The 24,397-nt window shown below is 38.3% G+C and overlaps 1 protein-coding gene across 1 annotated transcript in view; it reads right to left on the reverse strand.

The window, feature by feature from the left end:
* The window catches only part of LOC150079264 (ATP-dependent translocase ABCB1-like), a 350,147-nt gene that overhangs the window by 186,716 nt on the left and 139,034 nt on the right, over window positions 1-24,397 (reverse strand). Inside the window, exon 11 of the mRNA XM_090383010.1 lies at window positions 6,095-6,265. Coding sequence (XP_090239136.1) covers window positions 6,095-6,265 — 171 coding nt within the window. The remainder of the gene's footprint in view (window positions 1-6,094; window positions 6,266-24,397) is intronic.

The raw sequence follows: 24,397 nt of genomic DNA on the forward strand, positions 1-24,397 counted from the left end.
TGCCCTTTGAGAGTTCTACAAGGATATATAACTAGATTTCAAATTTCGTTTTTAGTTTTTAAAGTAACTACTTCATTCAGTTACTTCGCATTTGTCGAGCAGTGCGATTGTAGTTACATCGCACTGCTGAAAAACGATGCTGAAAGTTACATCAACTAAACGTGTTCAAAGATTTCGACAAAATCACAAATCTAACATTGAAAAGCAAGCATCAAAGTCGGCGGCAGAACACAAGAGAGAGAGAGAGAGTCGTAAGCATAAACGCGAGCAAGATCAATTAGAGGCAGATGTTTGGCCATCAACATCGAAAAGAACAGTGCAATCAGCGAATGAAGATCGTCAAAAGAATTTTGAAGAAAGTTTTTGAACAACTCGTTCGGATATGTCTGCAGTGTTTGCGACAGACTGTGGTTTCTTAATGATTTGAGATTACCAAAGTCAAACCATATACAAATTCTTGAAGATGAATTTCCAGAAGCAGAGAACATGGTATCGTTTATGCTTTGCAATACATGCTTCACAAGCTTAGAATCGGGAAATGTACCGTCACTATTCAAGTCCAATGGCTTCATATATTCCATTTCCATTGAATTTACTGCCCCTCAATTGTATAAGTGAACAGTTGGTTTCAGCTAGATTGGGATTCATACAGATTCGACATTTGTGATATGAAACTGGCAGTTATGGTATCGTCAGAGAAGTCATAAACGTTCCAGTCAACGTGAATAATATGGTTAGAGAGTTGCCTTGTGCTTTAGACAATGATTATGCATTCAACGTTCACATCAAGAAGTATTTGATTCATAAATCAACTTACTTGCAAGAATATGAGAGAAAAGAAACGGTCAAATCGTGGCTAAGTTATTTAATCAATACTCCTCTGTACAAATGTTATAACATCACAGTCAATCATCAGTTTCTTACTACAGTTTCGTCGAGAGTTACCAATAACGAACAAGTAGACAATGTAGAGAAATCGCGTTGTCTGAAAGTGACATCGACTTGCAATTGCTCCTGGACAACACAATCAACCGATGTCAGTAGTTTACTATGAACATGCTGAGGAACTGTCATTTCCAGTGATATACTTAGGCCACCCATGTAAATTTAAAGATGGATTATGTGTTACTCCGTTTATGATGGCAACTAGCGAAATAAGATGAAAAGATTGCCGAGGAGTAATGCCACATCATATTCTATACGTGGTGATGAAAATTTTATGCTTGAGAATAACCGAAGGTTTATACTGTATTCCACTTTCAAATGCATCACAGAAACTTCCAACGTAACAAAACGTATGATAGAAGACCAAAGATTTGTTGAAGAATGCGTCAAACGTAACTTGTCATTTTTCAAATCCATTCCAAATTCTGTACACTACTGGTCTCAACACAAGAAAGATGTCTTTGCTATGATCAGACAACTTGGTAAACCGACCATGTTTCTGACATTGAGTGCAACTGAGGTTCGCTGGCCACATCTCTTGAAAACACTTCACAGACTAAACAGTAGCGAAGATACAGAAGTTGACAATCCAATGAAAAAACTGACAGCACTGCAGCATACAAAGCTAGTCAATGAGGATCCAGTCACACGTGTAATATACTAATAAGCTAGTTGATGTTATAATGCATATACTGCAATCGAAAAGGTACAATCCTTTTGGGAAATTCAAATTAATCGATGTTTTCAAGCGTCTAGAGTTTCAGCATCGTGACAGTAAGCATGCTCACATTTTGCTGTGGCTATAAAATGATCCTAAAGAATTGGTTTCGGAAGATATGCCAAAGACTGTATAAATAATAGATGAATTGTGTAGCATCGATGCTTCGGATCTTCCGACGTCTTACTCAAATTAAGTGCACAAACATACATTTACTTGTTTCAAGAAGAATGATGATCGATGCAGATTCAATATTCCATATTGGCCTATGGATCAAACTCGAGTTTTAATACCAATGAACACACAAGACAATCAATGTTCAAGTTTCAAACGGCATTTTCAACAATATAAGAAATATCTTGAAGAGAAACATTACGATGCACTTGAGCAGTTTCTAGAAGAGCACAAGTTGGATATGAAAACTTACATGGATTTATTCGATCAGGACTGATGAGACCTACCATTTTAATGAAAAGAAATATGACACAAGTTTGGATGAATACCTTCAATCCTTGGATAGCTGGTATATTAAATTCGAACATGGATTTACAGTTCATACTTGAGGAACGTTCATGCACATCATGTTAACAAAACCAACAAAGGCATAAGTGATTTTCACCAAGAGTTGATCAAATTGCAAGAAGAGTATCCAGATCAAGTTTATGCAGACTTATTAAAAAGCATTAAAATGTTGAACAGCGTTGAAATGAGCTCACAAGAGGCAGCTTAGTATTTGCTTCGCCAGCCAATGTCTGAGGTTAGTAGAGAAGTTGTGTACATTTCAACTACTTGGCCTCACGAGCGTAAGAAAAGTAAGAAGAGCAAGAAGTGAATGGCTGAAGAAAACCTCGATGATGATTCTACTGACATATGGAATGAAAATATTATACAGAAATAAATATGAGAAAAGACCAAAAGATGGAGAGCTCAGTCAGCTTTGCTTGGCTGATTTGGCAGCAAAATACAATGTTGTGAACGGACAATGTAAACCTAGAAAACAGATGCGAGTCATAAGGTATTGCCACTATGAAATGTCTGAATTTGCAGAGTATAAACCTGAAATGGTTTTATTTTACTGGCCTTTGAAATCAAATGGTTGATATCTTAGATTCAAACAAGTTTCTTCAGATATACGATGAAAATGATGAGTACTTTATGAATTTCTGCAAAAGGTATGAGTTGGACATTGATATTGACAAAACATTAAAGTATTGTAGAAAACGTTGCATCAAAATGGATGATAAAGAGGATGCTCAAGCAAAATGCAAGGAATATGTTCAAAGTTGAATTGCAGAGGATACTAGTAACAGATTTCAAGAGAACAATGATGATATTGAAATGATTTCGGCAAACTCGCTATCTGCTGTGGTACATCGGTGAGATAATGTCATGACCAGCGATGATTACTGCAAGTTGGTTCGAATGACGAATAGAGAATGCGAATTGATTCTTGAAGTTATACAATACATCAAATAACAGATCGAGCTAACACAACACCGCTTCAAATATTCTTTATTAATCCAGCAGGCTGTAGCAAGACGTTTGACTCACATCTGTTTTCTAGGTTTAACTTATGACTCACATCTGTTTTCTAGGTTTACCTTATGACTTACATCTGTTTTCTAGGTTTACCTTATGACTCACATCTGTTTTCTAGGTTTACCTTATGGCTCACATCTGTTTTCTAGGTTTACCTTATGACTCATCTGTTTTCTAGGTTTACCTTATGGCTCACATCTGTTTTCTAGGTTTACATTGTCCCTTCACAACATTGTATTTCGCTGCCAAATAAGCCAAGCAAAGCTGACTGAGCTCTCCATCTTTTGGTCTTTTCTCATATTTCTGTATAATATTTTCATTCCATATGTCAGTAGAATCATCATTGAGGTTTTCTTCAGCCATTCACTTCTTACTTTTCTGATACTCGTGAGGCCAAGCAGTTTACCTTGAAAATTATGATGGAAACTTACAATCGCTTAAGTCAGGTGCACAACCCACTCAACAACGCATTTGCCTCCTTCATGTCAACAGGGAAGGCAGCCGTAGCATAGTACTACAGTTCATTCGGCATTCAAAATTGGTATGACGCAAATACATGGTGGTCTTGCTCGAGAAACTTTGCACCTTCAAAACATTCAAGCAGTATTCATCAATGAAGTTAGCATGATTGGAGCTGACATTTTGCATACGATCAACACCAGACTGCAATCTGGAGTCTAGTGTTGATCGTATGCATTGGAGAATTCGATCAAGAGTTTGATGGTTTAGATATCATATTTTGTGGAGATTTGCGCCAGTTGCTGCCAGTGAATGCAAGGCAAATATTCAAGCCTCGTAAGAATTCCATCAGTGGTGCAATTTTGTGGCAGTCTCTCAGTTTCTTTCCACTGGATCAAGTGATGAGACAGAGTGATGTTGTATTCCCCAGCACATTAACTAAAATTGGAAACGCGAAATGTTAGACGTTGAAGAAAAGAAGTTAATCGAAAGTTGATTTAGAACATGAGACTTTGTCATCGATGAAATGTTTGTTTCATCGTAACAACAATGTTGTTTGATATAACACTCAAACATTGGAAGGAAACACCACCATCGATTGTACAGCTGACGATCACTTCACTGATTACAAGAGTCATGAACAGTTGACTAGTATGCGAACAAAACTCCATCAAATGAGCATAGCAGGACTAAAGGTTTGCCATATGTATTGCCTCTATCGACTGGAATACCTTACATAATCACTACAAACATCGATGTTGAAGATGGTTTGGTCAATGGAGCGATTGGAACTTTACAGCATGTTGAGATGGAAGAAACAGAAATCAAAAGATCATGGTTACATTTCGAAAGTTGCTGGAACTAAGAGTCATCTCAAGTCTCGCCTGCACATATTGTCGCATCATGGTGTATTAAAATCTGGCTGGACTCTGATTACGAGACGTTCCGCCACAGTATCTTTCAAAAGCAAAATGCTTAAATGCAAAAGAATCCGATTTCCTTTGGTTGAAGCTTGTGCCATGATGGTTCATAAATCTCAGGGTGGAACTTTCAAATAAATCATACTCGATTATGATAAGAGTCTCGAACAGCAACTGGTATATGTTGCATTGTTGAGACTCTGATTACGAGACGTTCCACCACAGTATCTTTCAAAAGCAAAATGCTTAAATGCAAAAGAATCCAATTTCCTTTGGTTGAAGCTTGTGCCATGATGGTTCATAAATCTCAGGGTGGAACTTTCAAAGAAATCATATTCGATTACGATAAGAATCTCGAACAGCAACTGGTATATGTTGCATTGTCGAGAATTAGAAGATCAGAAATCAGAAAGATGACAACATTCTACCATGCTCGCGGTTGTAACACACCTAAGATGCAAGATCTTCGAACTGAACTGAACTGAACTGTTTGAATAACTATCGTTTGTAAACACTCTCTACCGCATTACAATTTTGAGATCAAGTTGCTTTGTCGAGTTTCAGAATGGTATTGTTGAATACACAGAATTTGAAACTTTGCAGCGAATACATTGCGACTGATCCAATTCTCATGGAATCGAATACCTTGGCATTAAATGAAACATGCTTGAAAATTATGAAAACGTTGATGTTCAAGGATACAAACGTATCACACAATTCAAAAGACCTTCTGTGCGATCTGGTGGTGTTATGATATACAGTAAAGTTGAATCGACAATATGTACACCACATATTCTCATTACCGTGGATGCAGAGTCCCTATGGTAAATGACTGGTACAGATAACTGTGGCGACATTTGTGCAGCTGAAGTTGAAATAAATGGACAGAAAACTTTGCTTGTAACATTCTACATCTCACCTAATTCAACAATGGAGCAGATTAAAGTTTTCTTAATATCCAATCTAGCAATTTATATGCCAAAGTTTGGAGACATACCTAAAGTTGTAAGGAAATTCAACTTTCAAAAGATCCTGAGAACACTCCATTCCTCGACTTCATGGAATCAACATTTGATCTTAAACTTGCATCAGATCCTACAAAATCTACTACGCATGGTCAATCACGTATTGACTTGGTCTTCAATCGCAATCTTAATAGTTTGAATTGTTTCAACTATGTATCCTACTTTAGTTACCACAAACCGTTACTGTTGATTGCAAATGAAAATACTGAATAAAATAAAACTGATTTTATTAAGCTTAAATTGGATTTTTTCATTTTCACATGACGTTATTCACGGATCCACCTTCGGCTCCATGGAGCCAACGTCGATTTTTTTTCTTTACTCTTTGGGGATGCAAAGTTGCCAGTTTAGCATCATAACAGCATTTTTTTAAAATAAAAGTACATACATTTAAAACTGCCTAATTTATTGATGAAGACATTGTATTAACCCATGAATTGCACGCAACATATTTTAATTCTACCATATTAGCATTTTTTATATCTTACCTTATCCAGAGCTTGTTGCACAACTGACTCACTCTCGGCATCAAGGGCTGAGGTAGCCTCATCTAGGAGAAGGATTTTGGGATCCCTTACTAGTGCTCTTGCTATTGCTATTCTCTGTTTTTGTCCCCCTGACAGCTGGGCCCCTCTTTCTCCAACAAGTGTATCATATGCCTTGTTCAAAAATAGTAATAACAATAATAAACAGAAAGATTAACTACAATAATTTAAAATATTTTTATTTTAAGTATATCATCATCTAAAATCTGTTATATCCAGGTCACTATGATAGTACATATTAGACAGAGGGTGGTAATCAATGGGCACTGCTCTTCGTGGACTAATGTTATTAGTGGAGTCCCACAGGGTTCGGTGTTAGGTCCACTGTTGTTTTGTATATTTATCAATGATATTGATGAAGGTATATCAGGCTTAGTGTCGAAGTTTGCAGATGATACAAAGGTTGGCAAGGTTGTTAATGGGTAATGGCAGTTTGCTATGCAACAGGATCTAGAAAATTTGGGAAGATGGGCTGAGAAGTGACAACTGAAGTTTAACATTGACAAATGCAAAGTACTACATACGGGTAGAAGAAACCCCAGAGTAATGTACCAACTGTATGGTACTACACTTAGGCTGGTAAAAAATGAAAAAGACCTGGGAGTAATTGTGCAGTCAGATATGAAGTTTTCTGAGCAATCAGACAGGCTGCCAGAACAGGTCATGGGGTTTTGTCAATGATATACAGGAATTTTGCTAGCAGGGAAAAGGAGATGATTGTCCCTCTGTATAAGGCAATGGTCAGGCCCCACCTTGAGTACTGCATACAGGTCTGGAGGCCTCATTTTAGGAAGGATGTAGATTTGCTTGAATGTGTACAGGGAAGGGGAACAAGATTGGTGAGGGGAATGAAGGGATCCTCTTACGAAGAGAGGTTTAAATTCTGCAAATTGCAGCGGCTAGAGACTAGGCACCTGCGAGGCGATCTGATTGAGGTGTATAAGGCCTTGAATGGGTTGAGCACGCTGAATTCTGATGGGATTCTTCCACTTGTTCAGATTACGAATCTAAAGGGGCATAAATTCAAATTGAGGAAAGACAGCTGTAGAATAGATGTGCGGAAATTTGCCTTTAGCCAGCAGGTGGTTAATTGCTGGAACAAACTTCCATCTGTTGTTGTGGAAGTTGATAGGTTAAATAAATTTAACGAGGAATTGAAAAAACATTTAGAGGGAATGGTTGTGTGATTTTTTTTTTTTTTTTTTTTTTTTGTTGACGCTACATAAGCTCATACGCTTGCTTTCTTGCATCACATGCCATAATTACTATTAGTCTTGAATTGCTAAATCAGACTTCCACTCACTGTTTTCCTGTATGCTATCCTATTTTTTCTAATGCTTGTTTGACACCATTGATCCTCCATGCTTTTGATCCGCCTCTGGAACTATTACCAATCATTTCTGCTTCTAATATCTGTTTAATTAAAATCTCTTATCCCATCCTTTTTACATGTGTAGAATACAGTCAATTTGTTTAACTTATAAATAAATTTTCTGTTTGTACTCTGGGACGACGTCAGAGGAGTTCACAAGATAGACAGAATACTGTTGTTGTTTGGTTTTTAGGAACATTAGCAACTAAGGCCATATTGCTCCGGGAATATGCGGTGGTCATTCCCTGACCTTTCCGCATCTTCCTTATTTGGTGGTGACGGGCTCGAACCCTGGTCTAATCAAGAAGTGTGTGCTACGCACTGCTGCTCCTTCCCACCTGGCTACGGAGGCGCCTTAGACAGAATACAAGAAACAACACTGTATTCGGCAGTCACGGGCTTGAACCCCGGTCACTCAAGGCACATGTACTTATGCACCCAGGTGTTTGACCATTAGGCTATGCTCAAGTATGCGGTGAAGTCACCAGTGCTGATTCTGCAGCTGCAGAGAAATTATCTTTGATTGGATATTTATTTGCATGATTTTTTCAGATTATTTGTAATATGTTCCTGCCATTGCTTCCATCTATTAATTATCTTCATTTTGTTTAAAAATTCTCATTTCTAAAATTCCAATCAAGCCCTTTATTTCTTGTCCAGCAATAAGTTCCACTGGTCAAAAGAACTTAAAATATTCTCCTATGAACAGCTAATTTAGTTTTTTTGTTAGTTCTACTTTTGCACCAAAGAATTTGTTTAATTGGTTTCCTAGACATTTCTTCTTTACTTATTCCACTGTTTATTTCCATGTCTACTCTTCCATACTCATTAAATAAATTCAAGGCTGAACTAGACAAACTTTTGGATTGTATGGATGGATAAAACGGAAAGTTTTTTTTTTTTTTTTTTTGGTTGTTATAAACTATATAGGCTGATATAGGCTATATAAGCTTGCTTTCTTGCATCATATGCTTCTACTAATGCTAATATTATTCCTAGATATATAATACTAACATTTGCTTATAACACAAAAGTTTCATAATTGTATGTCATTTTTTTTGTTTTTGTGTAACTAATTTTTACACCAAATTGTTTATAACATTTAGTAATTTATTCAAAGATTTGTTGTATACTACTATTTAACAGCAAAAGTCATCAGCATACAATAATAGTCCAATTTTTATATTTCCCCGTGATGAATATTATCAGTAACTTGCACCCTTCCACTAAATGGTCCATTAAAATTATCCACTATGATATTGAAATTGCAGCACCTAGATGAAACAGGAATACAGAGAGGATACTTACAGTAATGAAAAACAAGGCATTAAGGAACACGATAAAAGTTGCAGATGCTAGTGTGTGTGTGTGTGTGTGTGTGTGTGTGTGTGTGTGTGTGTGTGTGTGTGTGTGTGTGTGTGTGTGTGTGTGTGTGTGTGTGCGTGCGTGCACCTACACATGCTTAATGGGGAATGAATCTAAGAACCTGGCTGGCCAAGACACATCCACAGTATGAAGACATTCAGAGAAAACCCCTGTGGAATGTGTTTGGGCACAGTCCAGTTGAAAAATGGCATCATCAGACACCTCCCAGTAAGAAATGGGAGAGCAACAATGGATCACAGAATTGCAGTAACATAATGACAAGGGTCAGATTGCTGTTGACAAACACCAATGATGACCAACTATCAAAACTGATCACTCCTTATACCATAACATCAGCAGGGCATGCAGTATGATATTGGTCCTTGAGGTTGTCACAGACATTCTCTCAGATATGCCAGACAAGCTGTACTTGCTACCTGGGAGTTTAAAATGCTGATGGAACTGATATTCGGGTGACACTCAGGTCGAGTGGACCCAATTTTGGCGAAGTCCGGACAGTCTGTGACAGCCAAATCCTCTGCTTGCACCTTCACAATGGTGGGACTGTAGTAATCCTGGCAATAACCTCCATGCGCAAGTACATGCCAGGTGACCACCCAGGTGTGAACCAAGGTAAACAGGGGTCGAGGTGTGGCGCCCACACCACATGTTGGAGTGGCGCCCCTCTGTGTTACCAGGCAGCACTAGGTGGTAGATGACCCTCATCAACCGGTGCAATACCACCACTTTGCTTATTGGAGGCTTGAAGTGGTGGAACTCATTTTAGTCTCTAGAGCCATGTTCCGGTAAACCCTTCCCTATCTCTTCCATCATGCAATATGATTGATGACTTTTGAGGTTATGATGAACATCATGGCGAGATCCAATATTCCTTACATTTCGAGGGTACAGCTCTAAGACTGTGTTCGCAGGCCAGCCGCTAGTTAGTACACCGGACTGAACCTATTGGTAACTCGCTAGGAGGCTTCCAGATCAGCTAGTGTATAATCTTGCTACCTCTACTCTGCCAGACAGTGACTGGAGAGAGTCCGAGTAATGTGTATGCGGGGAGCATTGTTGAGGCCACGTTATGTCAAGGATCTGGGTATATTCTTACCATGTGTATGCCATATCCAAAAATTTCATTACTTCATACAGCATGTCCCACCCACTTTTTTTCTTACTATTGAATACACCATGAATTGTCAAACTAATAGAGCAAGCTTATCTGCGAAAAGATCTAAACCTCCCAAACACTTCCTAATTCATTTCACAAATATACGTGGTCTCAATTCTAATCTCAACGATGTCCATTTCCACTTGCAGTCTGCCAAACCCCATGTACTTTTTCTGACAGAATCTCAGTTATCGGTTGATTCAACTACTGCTCATCTAAGATGCCCAAATTATTCACTGTATGATTCCTTTTGCCTCAAAGGTGGTACTTTTGCATATGTCCATTCTGATATTCCCTGTAAGAGACTTGGCAATTTGGAATCTCCTCTCTTCGATCTTCTCTAGCTTAAAATCTCTCTCTACCTCATTGTGTCAAATTCATCTGTTGTCTCTACCTTTCTCCCAATCCACTAATCACTTGGAGCCCTTTGACTTCCTCTCTTTGCAACTTGACTTTCTCCAGTTCAACATTCCTAACAGTGAGGTAATTTTCCTTGGTGATTTTAATGTTCACAACTCCAGCTGGCTTCCGTTTTCTAGTCACACTGACCCAGCTGGTCCTGATGCTGAGGCTTTTGCAATTACTAATGACCTTGCAGAGATTGTTCATTTACTTACATAAATACCGGACAATCTTAATCATACAGCCAACACGCTTGATTTTTTCCTCACAAACAACCCTTCTAAGTACACGGTCGAAGTGTGAGGTCCTTTAGGTACTTCAGATCACAACTTGGTGATTGTCTCTTCTCCAATGGAACCTTTATCTCATGGCTATTCCCAACCTCGTGTTGTTGGGCATTACATGAAAGCAAAATGGGATGACCTGCGAGATTTCTTTTCTTCTTTTCCTTGGTCGAATTACTGTTTCAAAACTTCTGATGTCAACGTTTGCTCAGATCGTATCAGTGAAATTATTCTTGCAGGAATGGAATCCTTTATCCCATGCTCCACTTTAAAATCTCTTCCTTTATCTAAACCTTGGTTTTCCAATAAATGTGCTAAAGCTGTTCAAGAGAAGAACGTTGCATATCGTAATTGGCTTGTTTCTAATTTTTCAGTTTCATTTTCTGCCTACAGCAAAGCTCACAACAATTGTAAAGCAGTTATTAATCAGTCTAAACTAGAGGTTGAACAGGCTAAGAATAGAAAACTTGCTTCTTGCTCTAATGGTAGCTGAGCATTCTGATCTTTTGCCAAAGCTATTGGCCGCAACTTTTGCCCATCTCTGCTCCCACCTCTGTCCAAACCAGATGGTTCTGTTGTCAGTTCAGCCAAGGATAAAGCTGACCTGATAGAATCCCATTTTTCTTCCAAATCATGTATTAATGATCTTGGTAAAACACCTCCCACCATTCCCAAAACGCTCCATTCAGTGCCTCCTGTGGTCTTCCATCAAAAGGATGTCAGAAGGATTTTGATGAATCTTGATGCTAAGAAAGCTCCAGGTCCTGATGGTATTTCTCCACTTGTTCTCAAAACCTGTGCTTATGAACTTACTCCTATTCTTTGCCGCCTTTTTTCACTTTCTTATTCCAAAGGTGTTTTTCTTTCTGCTTGGAAATTTGTTCATATCCAGCCAGTTACTAAAAAGGGTGACAAATCCCTCCCATCCCATTATCGTCCCATTGCAATTACTTCTACTCTTTCTAAAGTAATGGCGAAATCAATTAAACGCCAATTCTTAAACTACCTAGAAACCTTCCACCTGATCAACGATCGCCAGTATGGAATCCGTCAGTGTCGATCCACTGGTGATATTCTGGCTTATGTTACCCATTTATGGACTAATTCAATGGAAAGGTTCGGTGAAACACAAGTAGTTGCTCTTAACATCTGAAAGGCTTTCGATCGTGTTTGGCATAAAGGTCTTCTAAACTAGCTTCCATCTTATGGTTTGCCAACTGTTTTTAGTAATTGGTTATCCAGTTTTCTCTCTGATCACTCACTGAGAGTGATGGTAGATGGCTCTCTGTCTTCTAACTTCTCCACTAATGCTGGTGTCCCCCAAGGTTCAGTTATTTCCCCCCCTTTCCTCTTGTATATTAATGACCTTCTTCCATTGACTGGAAATCCTATTCATAGTTTTGCCGATGATAGCACATTGCATTCCACTTTCCATTTTGAGAAACCCTACCCTGCTCAATCAGCTTCAACTTCTTGAAAATCTGCTACCAATTCCTTAAATTCCGATCTCCAGGTAATTCTCCAGTGGGGCAAAGACAACCTAGTCGATTTCAACCCTTCTTAAACTCAGTCTTGTCTTATATCTCGCAAAAAGGATTCTTCTGCTCCTATGCTTATCTTTAGTGACACTCTAATTTCTAGGCAAAATGATATATCTCTTTTGGGGATTACCCTGACTTCTAATCTCTCTTGGCACAAGCACATTACAAATATTGCTTCCTCTGCATCTAAAAAACTTGGTTTTCTCTTTCGCTCTTGGCGTTACTTTTCTTCCAAACAGCTGCTCACTCTGTATAAATCGCAAATCTGCCCTGCCATGGAATATTGTTCCCACATCTGGGGTGGTGCCCCCAAAATCTCTCTTGGTCTTCTTGATTCCATTCAGAAGAGGGCAGTTAGGTTAATTAATGATTCATCTCTAACAGAGTCTCTCCACTCACTGTCTCATAGGCGTACTGTTTCTGCTGCATGCCTCTTCTACAGATACTTCCATGGGCACTGTTCTTCTGAATTAGCTTCTATAATTCCCGCTCTCTCTTTCAAAATAGTCCGAAAATGTGCCGCCACCAGCCAACATCCATTTACTGTCCAACTTCAAACTCACAGAACCAACTTTTCATCTTCCTCGTTTATTCATTCAACTGCCGTTTTCTGGAACAACCTTCCTTAATACGTATTTACTGAAAATAAGTACTATAGGTTCCAATACCTCTTGTGTTTGGGATTTACATAAAAAAAAAACAAAAAACAATTGCTCTAGGATCACTGCATTTACCATGTTGTTACCACACATGTGTGACAATCATTGGGCCCCAAGCAGAAGAAGGATTCATCGTCGAAGACTACTTGATACCTATCTGTATTCTAGATGGCCTGTGCATGGCACCATTCCAGATGCTGTTGACAATGGGCAGCAGTCAGGAGTAATCAGTGCAATAGCTGGTATGCATGGTGGTCCCCTTCTGCCAGTTGGGATACAATGGTTTAATGGGTGATGGGATGACAGCCAGCTGATGTCATAGCTCACTGGATAGTAGCTGGTGTGGTTATAAGTGCAGTTTTAACCTGTCAATGGATAAGACGATCCTCCTGTTCTGTTGTCCTCCATCATGCTCCACTATCCATTTGACAAGCGGTCATACCTTCCCGCAGCCACTGTTGGCAACATCTGTACATCCTGGCATTGTCAAGGCACACACATGCGCGCGCGCACGCGCACACACACACACACACACACACACACACACACACACCTTCTGCTACACAACAAAGCAACCATCCAGCATACTGAAGGCCAATAATCCACCCTCTGTCAAAGTCACTGAGTTGCTGATATTGGTGTCAAACATGATGTCTCAGCATTCTCTACAAAATCTTAAATTGTCACACTCTGAAGTTGGTTCTTATGAGACAGAAGCCTGTTAACTGTGTCATGTTGCTTTGAACTCCACCCTCTACATTAATTTTTATATATTAGCTGAAGCTTCTTTAATTGGTCCAATATTTTAATCATTTGTATATCTCAGCACAACTCATCCACATGCTGATTTGCATGCACTTCCGATCATTCCTTTTGGGTATTGCAATTTCAATGTCACAAAGTGTATAAAAATAAGAAGCAATAATCCTGCTTCACTCTCAAGTTTAACTTTCAATCATTTTTCAATACTTCAATCTTTTACATGTACAAAAATTCATGTTATGAAATGGATATGCACACATTTGAATCAATATCAACATGGTAATATCTAACAAGACCCACTTTGTTAAATTTGCTCTTTGTTGTCTGTATAATTTTTCACACTACATTTCAAATAGATGTGTCCAAAATGGTTTGAACACATTTATCTATTTGAAATTAAATAACATGTAATGATTGAATTATTAACTGTGGAAGACAAAAGCTATAGGAAACAAATAACTAGAAAAAGGAAACATAACAAAATGTTAGCTGCCTATAGTTGCTACTGTAGACAAAATTTCTAGTATCTGGGAGAAATGATGTGAATAAAGTTTGCTCTATTTCTATATTTAATCCCCTGTATAGTAATGTGGAAGTGGGGGGGGGGGACTATGGACTGATTTGAGACAGAACATAAATACCTTCTGTGATATGGGAAACTAGTGTGTTAAAATTATCATAACGTAAGGAGTTAGAATGTTATCATAACGTAAGAATTAATGAATTAATAAAAGTTAGACAAATATGCAGATACCTGTGATAATACATTGCTTTTTGAGAGCTGCTAAGTGGATTTTTTATTATGCAAAAATTATTGCTTTTTGTTATTTTTTTTGCTTAAAATTAGTAGTGCAGTTATTATTTGTGTTTATTATTATTAGCTATATGGTGCAAGGAAGCCTGAGGCATATGCTGCACCAGCCAAAAAAAGTTTCTGAATTACCCTGCGAGAGAGGGAGAGAGAAAGAAGGGAATCACCAAGAAAGAGAAGAATTATGATATCCAGCTCAGGACTCTGGGTGTGCCAAGCCCATACTCACCAGTTGTGAGCCCCTGAGGTTAATTATCTGACAGTATTTGTGAATTTCTTTACATGGCCCTTGAAATTGCTTAAAAACAAAAGTTGAATTTTTCTGCCTTTGTTCTATTAATATAAGAACAATACACTGAAAGGACAGAATTCATGGGATACCCGATTCCTGGGCAACACGACACTGTCACCCCCCTCGCTAGTGGACGAACCCACTGCTTGGCAGGTATATAGATACACTGCATCACTACATTCATGTAGATGGCAATTCGATGTCAGTATGGATAAACGTTGTGAGTTAACTGACTTTGAAAGAGGGATGATGGGGGGTACCCAACACATGGATCACTCCATTGCAGAGGTGGTACAGAAATTTCACTATTCCTGTTTGACAGTATCACGAGTGTATCAGGAATACACCATTTCTGGAATAACCTCTCATTGTGGACAGCACTGTGAGTGGAGAAAGGTGGTGGATGAACGTGGCTGTTCATGCCTGTCTCGCATTGTTTCAGACAACCAGAGAGCGACAGTGGCACAAATCACTGCCCAACTTCAACGAGGGGGGTGCCAGAAATGTCTCCACCAAGACCATCAGGCAATAATTAGTTGCAATAGGTTATGGGAGCCGCTGACCCACCAGAGTCCCATTGCTAACACCATGACAAAGGATTCTATGCCTAAACTGGGTGAAAAAACATTGGCACAGGATGATTGGAGAGGGTCTCCTGGTCCAATAAGTCCCATTTCAAGTTATTTTGAGCAGACGGGAGGATGCATATCTGGCAGAAACCGCACAAAGCTATGCACCCATCATGTCAACGAGGAACTGTTCAGGGAGGTGGATGGTCGGTAATGGTCTGGGGCATGTTCAACTGGCACATGTTGGGGGACCTCTAGTACATCTAGACACATCATGTATCCATCCTTGCAGAGTTGCAGACACATCACATGTCCATCCTTGCAGACTTGCAATCTGAGCTGTGGTGACTAGAACATGGTTCAAAGAGCATTCGGCAGATTTTACCACATGGAATGACCTCCCTGTTCACCAGCCCTGTGGAGCATCTTTGGGATGCTCTGGCTCCTCCACCCAGGAATGCGATGGAATTATGGACAGCGGTGCAGCAAGCATGGATGGAAATACCCATGGAAAGCTTTTGTGAACTAGTGGACTCAGTGCCTCGCCATGTGACTGCCCTTATCCAGGTGAAAGGTGGGCCTACCTGTTACTACTAGGTAGGTATCCCATGATTTCTGTCCACTCAGTGTATAAACATCATTTAGTAATGGAATTACATTCTAAGTAATTCAATTAAGAGAATAATTAATATTAGAAGTGTTTTTATTAAGTCCACAAACTACACATTTACAGTAATACATATGTAATTTAATAACTTAACTATATCACATAATGAAACTTAAAACAGCACAGTACATAATGCCATCTGATAACATGGGAAAAGTGTAGCATTATTATACAGCCACTCGCCGACTTATGTAAGGGTTGTGTTCCACGGAACTCTACATAAGTCAGAATTTCCCTAATGGCGTATGAAGCACTTGCACCTATGCGCACTGAATTTGATTGAAGCAAAAAAGAAATGTTTGACAAACATGTAAATAGAATTATTTATTCAACTTTTTTTTATCTAATGCACAGGAAAAATTTTAAAAGTGTACAAAATTACAAAAATTTTACTTTAACATTGTGGAAACCAGTGTGATGCTTGAACCATCTGTTTCTTGCCACAAACTTGGCTTGGGGTTCGCTGTACTTATCCTTAATATTTTCATAAATACTCCTTGCTTTTGCTTGAATGGCCATTAGCCATTAGACTCAGGGGCACTTGCTTCTGAATCTGATTTCTCATAAATAGCTTTTCCATCTTCAATATAACACCTGAACACTGTTTTATGATTACTGTTGATCTTAAATGCATTGATCCCTTAACATGTTCTTTTATACGTGTACTGTCCTTTAAAATAGTATTCACTGTTGAAGCAATGGGAACTAATTCCCATACAACAATGACAAACTTTGTCTTGCTTCTTACTTCTTAATCATATTCATCTTCATTTCTAAATCAATTTTGTTTAGTTTCCTAGAACTGCTACCACTTGCAGTTTCTATTGGTCGCTTTCCCTTTATCATTGTAATAAGTAAACAGGAATGAAGTGAAGATTCTGAAACTTTATGTATGTTTTTTTATATGATTGGAAGATTTCAGTGAAGGGGAAACACATTTCACAATAATAATGTAAAAATCGGTATTATTGCAAATGCAATAAGATCGAGTTTACCACTTGTTTATAATAGAATTCACTAACAGGAAAACCCAATAAACCAGAAAGTGCAAATTGTTGTTTTTACTGTTTTATGGTCGTGACCTCCAGAAATGTGCTTTAGAAAAATATCACAAAGGCATTCAAATTTGATTCTTATAATGGAACATATGATAACGGTAAAAGTGTAGTGCATTCTCTGGCTGGACCGTGTAGCCCTACTTCTCAGCCAATAGTAGCATTTGTAAACGAGTTGGCCATGTGTTTTGTTTTTGCATCCTTCAGTTAAAAGTTATTTTTGTGTTTTTCCATTATAAAATTTTAATAAAAATTTACATTATTAAAACTAATACAATTTCCATTATAACAATGACCTTATAGAGAGTTAATAGCTCAGTTATATAGCAAAAATTTCGACTTCTGAGGTCTTGAAGTGAATTACCCAAAAAAAAAAAAAAAAAAACACAATGTTATTGAGTTCACATTACAATATTTTCACAATGCCTCCATTTATTACTTTTTTTTCAATTTTGCACTAGCCGGCAAAAACTTACATAAAGTCAATTATACGTAAGTTGAGTATTACATAAGTTTGGGAGTGCCTGTACTCTTAATCTCTTATTTATTGTGGCATTTTTAAAATAAACTTAGACAAAATTGCACCTTGAACTAGAGCACAAAAGCAAAAGTTCAAAGCAGTGGGAATGCTTTGGCTCAGGGGAGTAACTGAGAGAAATTTTTGCCATTCTTTATGTGAAGTCTATGCAAGGCTCAAGGGGTAGAATTTTTTTTCAGCCTGGTCTGTACTTGTTAACAGAAGGGACTGCTTCTACAGGGATGGGATACACTTAAATAGGAAGGGTGCAAGCATATTTGCTGATGCTATTGAGGCAGTGTTAGGTGGGTTGGAAAATTGCTAGCTTGGGGGGATACAAGGACTAATAGATTAACAGTAGCCACTGGCAGAGGTGAAAGTGATTCTTGCACTGCTTCTATTGGAATGAGCAGAAGCCTGAAAAACAAGTTGCAGGATATTTCAGAGACTGCTGGGAGTCATTGCAGTACAAGTAACACATGGGTTGTTTTAGGGTAGCTAAGAAAAAGAACAGGTGCATGTATACTTGGGTGTACACCAATGCTAGGAGTTTGGTAAATAAATTTGATGAATTTGAGGTATTGCTCAAAGCATCAAAGGTGGATATTGTTGGGATATCAGAGATGTAGTATCACACAGATATAAGGAATGCAGAACTGGAATTTGGGGAGTACAACGTCTACAGAAAGGATAGACAGGATAGGAAGGGAGGAGGGGTTATGCTATTAGTTAAGAAACACATAAAATCCAAGGAAGTGAAGCCAGTCGACATCGCTGGACAGTGCAGTGTCAAGTCAGTTTGGTGTAACATAAGCATTGGGAGATGAAAATTGAGAGTAGGAGTATGCTATAGGCCTAATGACTCTGATGAGTATAATAAGAAACTGTACAGGGAAATAGAGTGGGCCAGTAAATCAGAGTGTTATAATTTGGGATTTTAATTTCCCAGATATTGACTGGAATTTGTGGGTTGGTCACTCTCACACAAACAAGACTTTTGTGGATTTATTGCATGATTGTTTTCTACATCAGCATGTTGGGGAGGCAACTAGAGGGAGTAATACTCTTGATTTGATTATCAGTAGTGATTCTTCATGCCTTAAGAATCTGCAGATAGAGAAACCACTAGGTGGCAGTGATCACAGTGTGCTGCAGTGGGATTTACTCAAAGAGGTAACTACCATCAGGGGTAAAGGGAAGGCTAATTGCTTTTGTAAAGGCAACTATGATGGTCTGAGACAGTATTTAAATTCTGCACAGTGAGACCAACTGATGATGTTACCAACAGCAAACTCAAAATGGGAAGCATTCAAAGAACTTATCTTGGAAGCTACTAGGCTTTACATACCAACTAAGAAATGTTGTTCAAGGTTTAGGCCTAAATGGATGTCAGATGAACTAATGAGACATATGGCAGAGAATAAAAATGCATGGGATACATATAAATTAACATGTGATATAGAAGCCTATGATTGATATTAGCTGGTCTGTAACCAAGTCACAAAGGGCATTAGGCAGGCAAAGGCAAATTATGAGAAATCTTTGGAAAGGGATGCGAAGAAAAACAGCAACGAGTTCTTTACTTATGTAAACTCTAGAAGGAAGGGGATGAATCAGATTGGCCCACTTGATATCGACGGTTCAACTGTTGATGATACTGCTCAGGTAGCTAACAAACTAAATGAATATTTTGCAACGAAATTCACACATGAGGAGTTATTCAGCGAGGGGAATGCCAGAGGTGTATTCAACTCTGACCATAAGCTAGATAATCTTGTAATAACTGAGAGTAAAGTGGAGGAAAAATTGTTGAAGATAAACACAAGAAAGGCACCTGGGGTGGATGGGATCTATCCAGTTATATTATAGGAGGCAGCAAAGGAAGTAAGCAAACTCTTAGCCATAATTATGAGAGCTTCCTTGAACTCAGGGGAGGTACCCATAGACTGGAGATGTGCAAATGTGACCCCAATTCACAAAGGAGGATCAAAGGCTGACACAAGTAATGATAGACCTGTGAGTTTAACTTCTGTTCCAGGAAAATTAATGAAGGCACCGGTTAAAGAAGCACTGCAGGATCATCTAGACAAGACTTCAGTTATAGCTGGGACACAGCATGGTTTTGTTAAGGGCAAGTCTTGCCTGACCAATTTGATTGGATACTATGATGCAGTCATAAAAGAGCTGGACGGAGGGAATAACTTTGATATTATATACTTGGATCTAAGAAAGGCTTTTGATACTGTTGCATATGGAAGACTGTGCACAAATTGGAGCAGTGTGGCATTGGAGGCAAACTGCTGCTATGGATAAAGGGATGGTTGAGGGGGAGAAGACAGAGAGTGGTAATCAATGGACACTGCTCATCGTGGACTAATGTTATTAGTGGAGTTCCTCAGGGTTCAGTGTTGGGTCCATTATTGTTTTCTGTATTTATAAATAATACTGATGATGGTATATCAAGCTCAATGTCCAAGTTTGCAGATGATACAAAAGTTGGCAGGATTGTTAAGGACACTACTGATGCTATGTTGCTGCAACTGGATCTGGAAAGGTTGAGCAGATGGGCTGAGAGGTGGCAAATGAAGTTTAACATTGACAAATGTAAAGTACTACATATGGGAAACAGCATCCCCCAGAGCAACGTATCAACTCTGTGGTACTACACTGACAGTGGTAGAGAATGAAAAAGACCTGGAGGTAATTGTGCAGGCAGATATGAAGTTCTCTGAGCAGTGCAGACATGCTGCATGGGTAGCTTATGGTGTGTTATCAATGATATACAGGAATTTTTCTAGCAGGGATAAGGAGGTGATTATTCCCTTGTATAAGGCAATGGTCAGACCACGCCTCGAGTACTGTATACAGGTCTGAATTGAACAAAGGGTTGCTCTTACGAAGAAAGGCTTAAGTTTTGCAAATTACAGTCTGGAGACTAGGCACCGGCGAGGTGATCTGATAGAGGTGTATAAAGACTTGAATGGTTTGAGCATGCTCAATGCTGATGGGATTCTGCCTCTTGCTCAGAATAATCACCTGAGAGGGCATAAATTCAAATTGAGAAAAGACAGATGTAGGATAGATGTGCGGAAATTTGCCTTTAGCCAGTGGATAGTTGGTTGGTGGAACAGACTTCCATCCCTTGTTGTGGAAGTTGATAGCCTAAATAAATTTAAGGCTCAGCTGGACAGGTATTTCGAATGAACGGAGGGGTGAAGTGGAAGTTTTTTTTTTTTTTTTTCCTGGCTGATGCTGCATAAACTTGCTTTCTTGCATCATATGCCTCTACTAATGCTAATGCTAAAGTAATTTTAGCCCCAGGAATGCCATTTAATCTTTGAGAACATTTCTATATTTAATAACTGTTGACAATTTGAGAGATTTTCAATTTTTTCCATGTTTAAAACTTTGTATACCTCTCATTAGTGCTAATTACCATTTTTAATTAACTCAATGCAAGATAATTTCTAATTACATACCCTACTTCAACTAGTTTTTTAAGATCCTTTTCTATAATGATGTAGTCTATTATGCTTTTCTTATTTCTGTTTGCTCCCTGCACGTAACATCATGGGTATCTTTTTTTTTGTGAAATAGCATGTTTATAATTAAGAGTGCACAGCTTGCACAAAATTCTAATAGTTCTTTAATGTTATTAAAGGTTTATACCCCCCCTCTCTCTTCATATTTTCTTAAATTGTCCTTGTAGAAGTAGCTTATTTCCAATTTCCTATTATTCCTGCTGAATATTATTATTATCATCTCTTTATTTCTACTCTTCCTTCTAATAAAAGAGCTTTTCTGTTTCATTTTTTGAGCCTTTAAGTGATAAATTATGCACAGATAAATTTTAGTTGTCCAGACTTTTAGTCTTAAAATTTTCCCTCCTAACTCTACTGGATAACTTTCCCACAAATTAAACTTTTGGCTAAGGTAAAGAAAGCCTGCACAAGAAGCACGCAAAAGTTTGATGAAATTTACCGGTAAAAGTACTTTGCCATAACAGCATTTGTATTGTTGCTCGCTCGGTAAACAGACGGTGGGTGTTATTGGTCTGGAGTAGAAGTTGAATCCCACGAGAGTTGAAACCCTCCCAAAGTGGAGGGGGAACCTGACCTTCTCTCTTTAGAATCATTAATTGAATCATGAACAGAGTCATATTGGAAGTTCTGGTGTCGTAAAAAATGTTCGTAACGTAGTTTCACCAGTAAACTTTTTCGACGTTTGCTGTGCTTCTCGTGTGGGCTTCCTTTGCCTTTTTTGTTAATAAACAATTTATCCACTAGTTCACCAGTGATTCTAAAGAAAAAAGGTCAGGTTACCCCCTCCACTTCGGGAGGGTTTCAATCTTCCATGGGATTCAATTTCTACTTCTGACCGATAACACCCACCAATCTGTTTACCGAGCGAGCAACAGTACAAATGCTGTTACGGCAAAGTACTTTTACCATTAAATTTCATCGAACTTCTGCATGCTTCTCGTGCAGGCTTTCTTTACCTTCGCCACACTTTCTTCTAAACTACTTATAAAAACTATTTATAATCTTTCCTTACACTGTATCTTACTTCCAGAATGCCGACCGGGCTAGCCGAGTGGGTAAAGTACCTGCCCGGCAACCCAAAGGTTGCGGGTTCGATTCCCGCCTCGGGCTTGGATCAAAGTACTGCAAAAACCTTGGGAGGTGCAATATGGCCACAGAAGCCGATGCGCCAACAACTACCAAATCAAACAAAAAAACATACTTCCAGAATAAATATGTTTATAATTATTGTTCAGCTGCTATTCTGATATTATACAGATTTAGTTCTCATTCTACTTTTTCTTTAATCTGATGATTGTTTTGGTAGCATTTTTAGAATTGTATGTCCTAGTTCTGCAAAAAGCAGAGCAGGGACCTTTTTGATCCAGCGACATCTAAACAAATATGAATTTTGATTGCTTGGTCGTAACATAATGTAAAGATTTTGGCCTATAATCTATCTAGTTTGATTGGCTTAGCCCCATACGAGCAATTCATATTCTTTCATAGAGTTTCCACATAGTTAGCTCCCCATTAATGGGTTACACTATAAAAAGACAAGGAGCCGACATTACATCTTGACCCAAGTCAATTCAGCTTAAAAGATGTCTAGATCTTCCCTGGTTAGAGAGCTTCTGACAAAAATGGTTAAATTACATATGTTAAGTTGCACATAGGCCTAGAAGACTCATTTTAGGAAGTATGTAGATCTATTGAAATGCATGCAGAGGAGAGCAATAAAAGATTAGTCAGGGATACAAAAAGAGTACAATTACCAAAAAATGACTTCAGTTATGCAAATTGTAGTGTCTGGAAACTAGGAACCTTCAAGAAGACGCCGACCGGGCTAGCCAGGTGGGTAAAGTGCCTGCCTGGCAACCCAACGGTCGCGGGTTCGAATCCCGCCTCGGGCTTGGATCAATGTACTGCAAAATACTTGGGAGGTGCACTATGGCCACAGAAGCCGATGCGCCAACAACTACCAAAAAAAAAAAAATTCAAGAAGACCTGAATGAAGTGTTTAAAGCTTCAAATGTGTTGAGTAAACTAAACTTCATGGTTGCAAGATAGATGCATGAAAATTCACTTTCAGCCAGAAAAGTAATTGATTGTTGGAAAAAAAAACTTCTGTTTGGTTTTGTGGAAATGGGCAGTGGTTTTTTTTTTTTTTTTTTGCTGATACCATGTATAAATTTGCTTCCTTCTTGCATCGTTTGTTACTATTAACACTTCATTAACTCTTAATTTTAAATTATTTAAAAATGTTATAAAAATAAAAAAAATGTAAATATTTTTGCAAATACAGTAAACCCCCGCTATTCGCAGTATCTGTATTCGCGATTTCGCGGTCGCTGATTTAATATAAAATGAAACTTAAAAAAATGTGAATTTTAAATCGCCGTGAACATTTTCCGCCATAAAAAAACATGGGCATGGCTAAAATCATCTTTCCCGGTCAAAACAGCTCTCAGTGGGTGGGGGGTGACAAAATCGCGAGCGTGGATGTTTCTCACTAATCCTTGTTCAGTATGTGCTATGCGCTTGTCATGGGTTTCGTCGTTTGCTTTTAATTTATATGCTTATAAATTGAATAAATTCATCAATTTATAAATTGATATGCTTACAAAAGTGATAAATCTACCGTTTTGCAGTGTAAAACAGACTTTTTTGAGTGTGTTAATGGAAGAAAGTGACTTTATTGTGCACAAGTTCTTACTAACCCGTACAAAAATATGGCTACGAATAACGAGGGAAATGTGAAAAGATCAAAGAAGGTGATGACATTAGCGAATAAAATTGAGTTATTAGACAAAATTTCTAATGGTGAAAGTGTCTCCTCAGTGGCAAAACTTTATAAAATCAATGAGTCAACGGCACGATCAATCAAGAAATCGGAAGAAAAAATTCGCCATAGTGTCCGTGAAAACGCGCTAATTGCTTCAAAAATTTGCTCTGTAACTCGTGATGTTAAATTAGAAAAAATGGAAAAAGCTTTAAATCTGTGGATAGAAGACCAAACTCAAAATAAAATTCCCCTTTTCATCATTCGTGAAAGGGCAAAACACCTTTATCAACACTTTAGCGAAACTGTTGATAGAACTGGCGGGATAAATTTTTAACCTATAGCAAAGGCGCTGGATTGAAAGATTTGTTTGAAATTTCTAATAAATATTACATTTAATATTAAATTGTTTCTTATTTTCATTTCGATGCCTTATGCTTGCATTTCACTATGTACTTCTATGTACATAG

The sequence above is a fragment of the Mastigoproctus giganteus genome, chromosome 10, assembly GCF_048544385.1.
Source record: "Mastigoproctus giganteus isolate SK-2022 chromosome 10, ASM4854438v1, whole genome shotgun sequence".
In the NCBI taxonomy this organism is placed as follows: Eukaryota; Metazoa; Arthropoda; class Arachnida; order Uropygi; family Thelyphonidae; genus Mastigoproctus; species Mastigoproctus giganteus.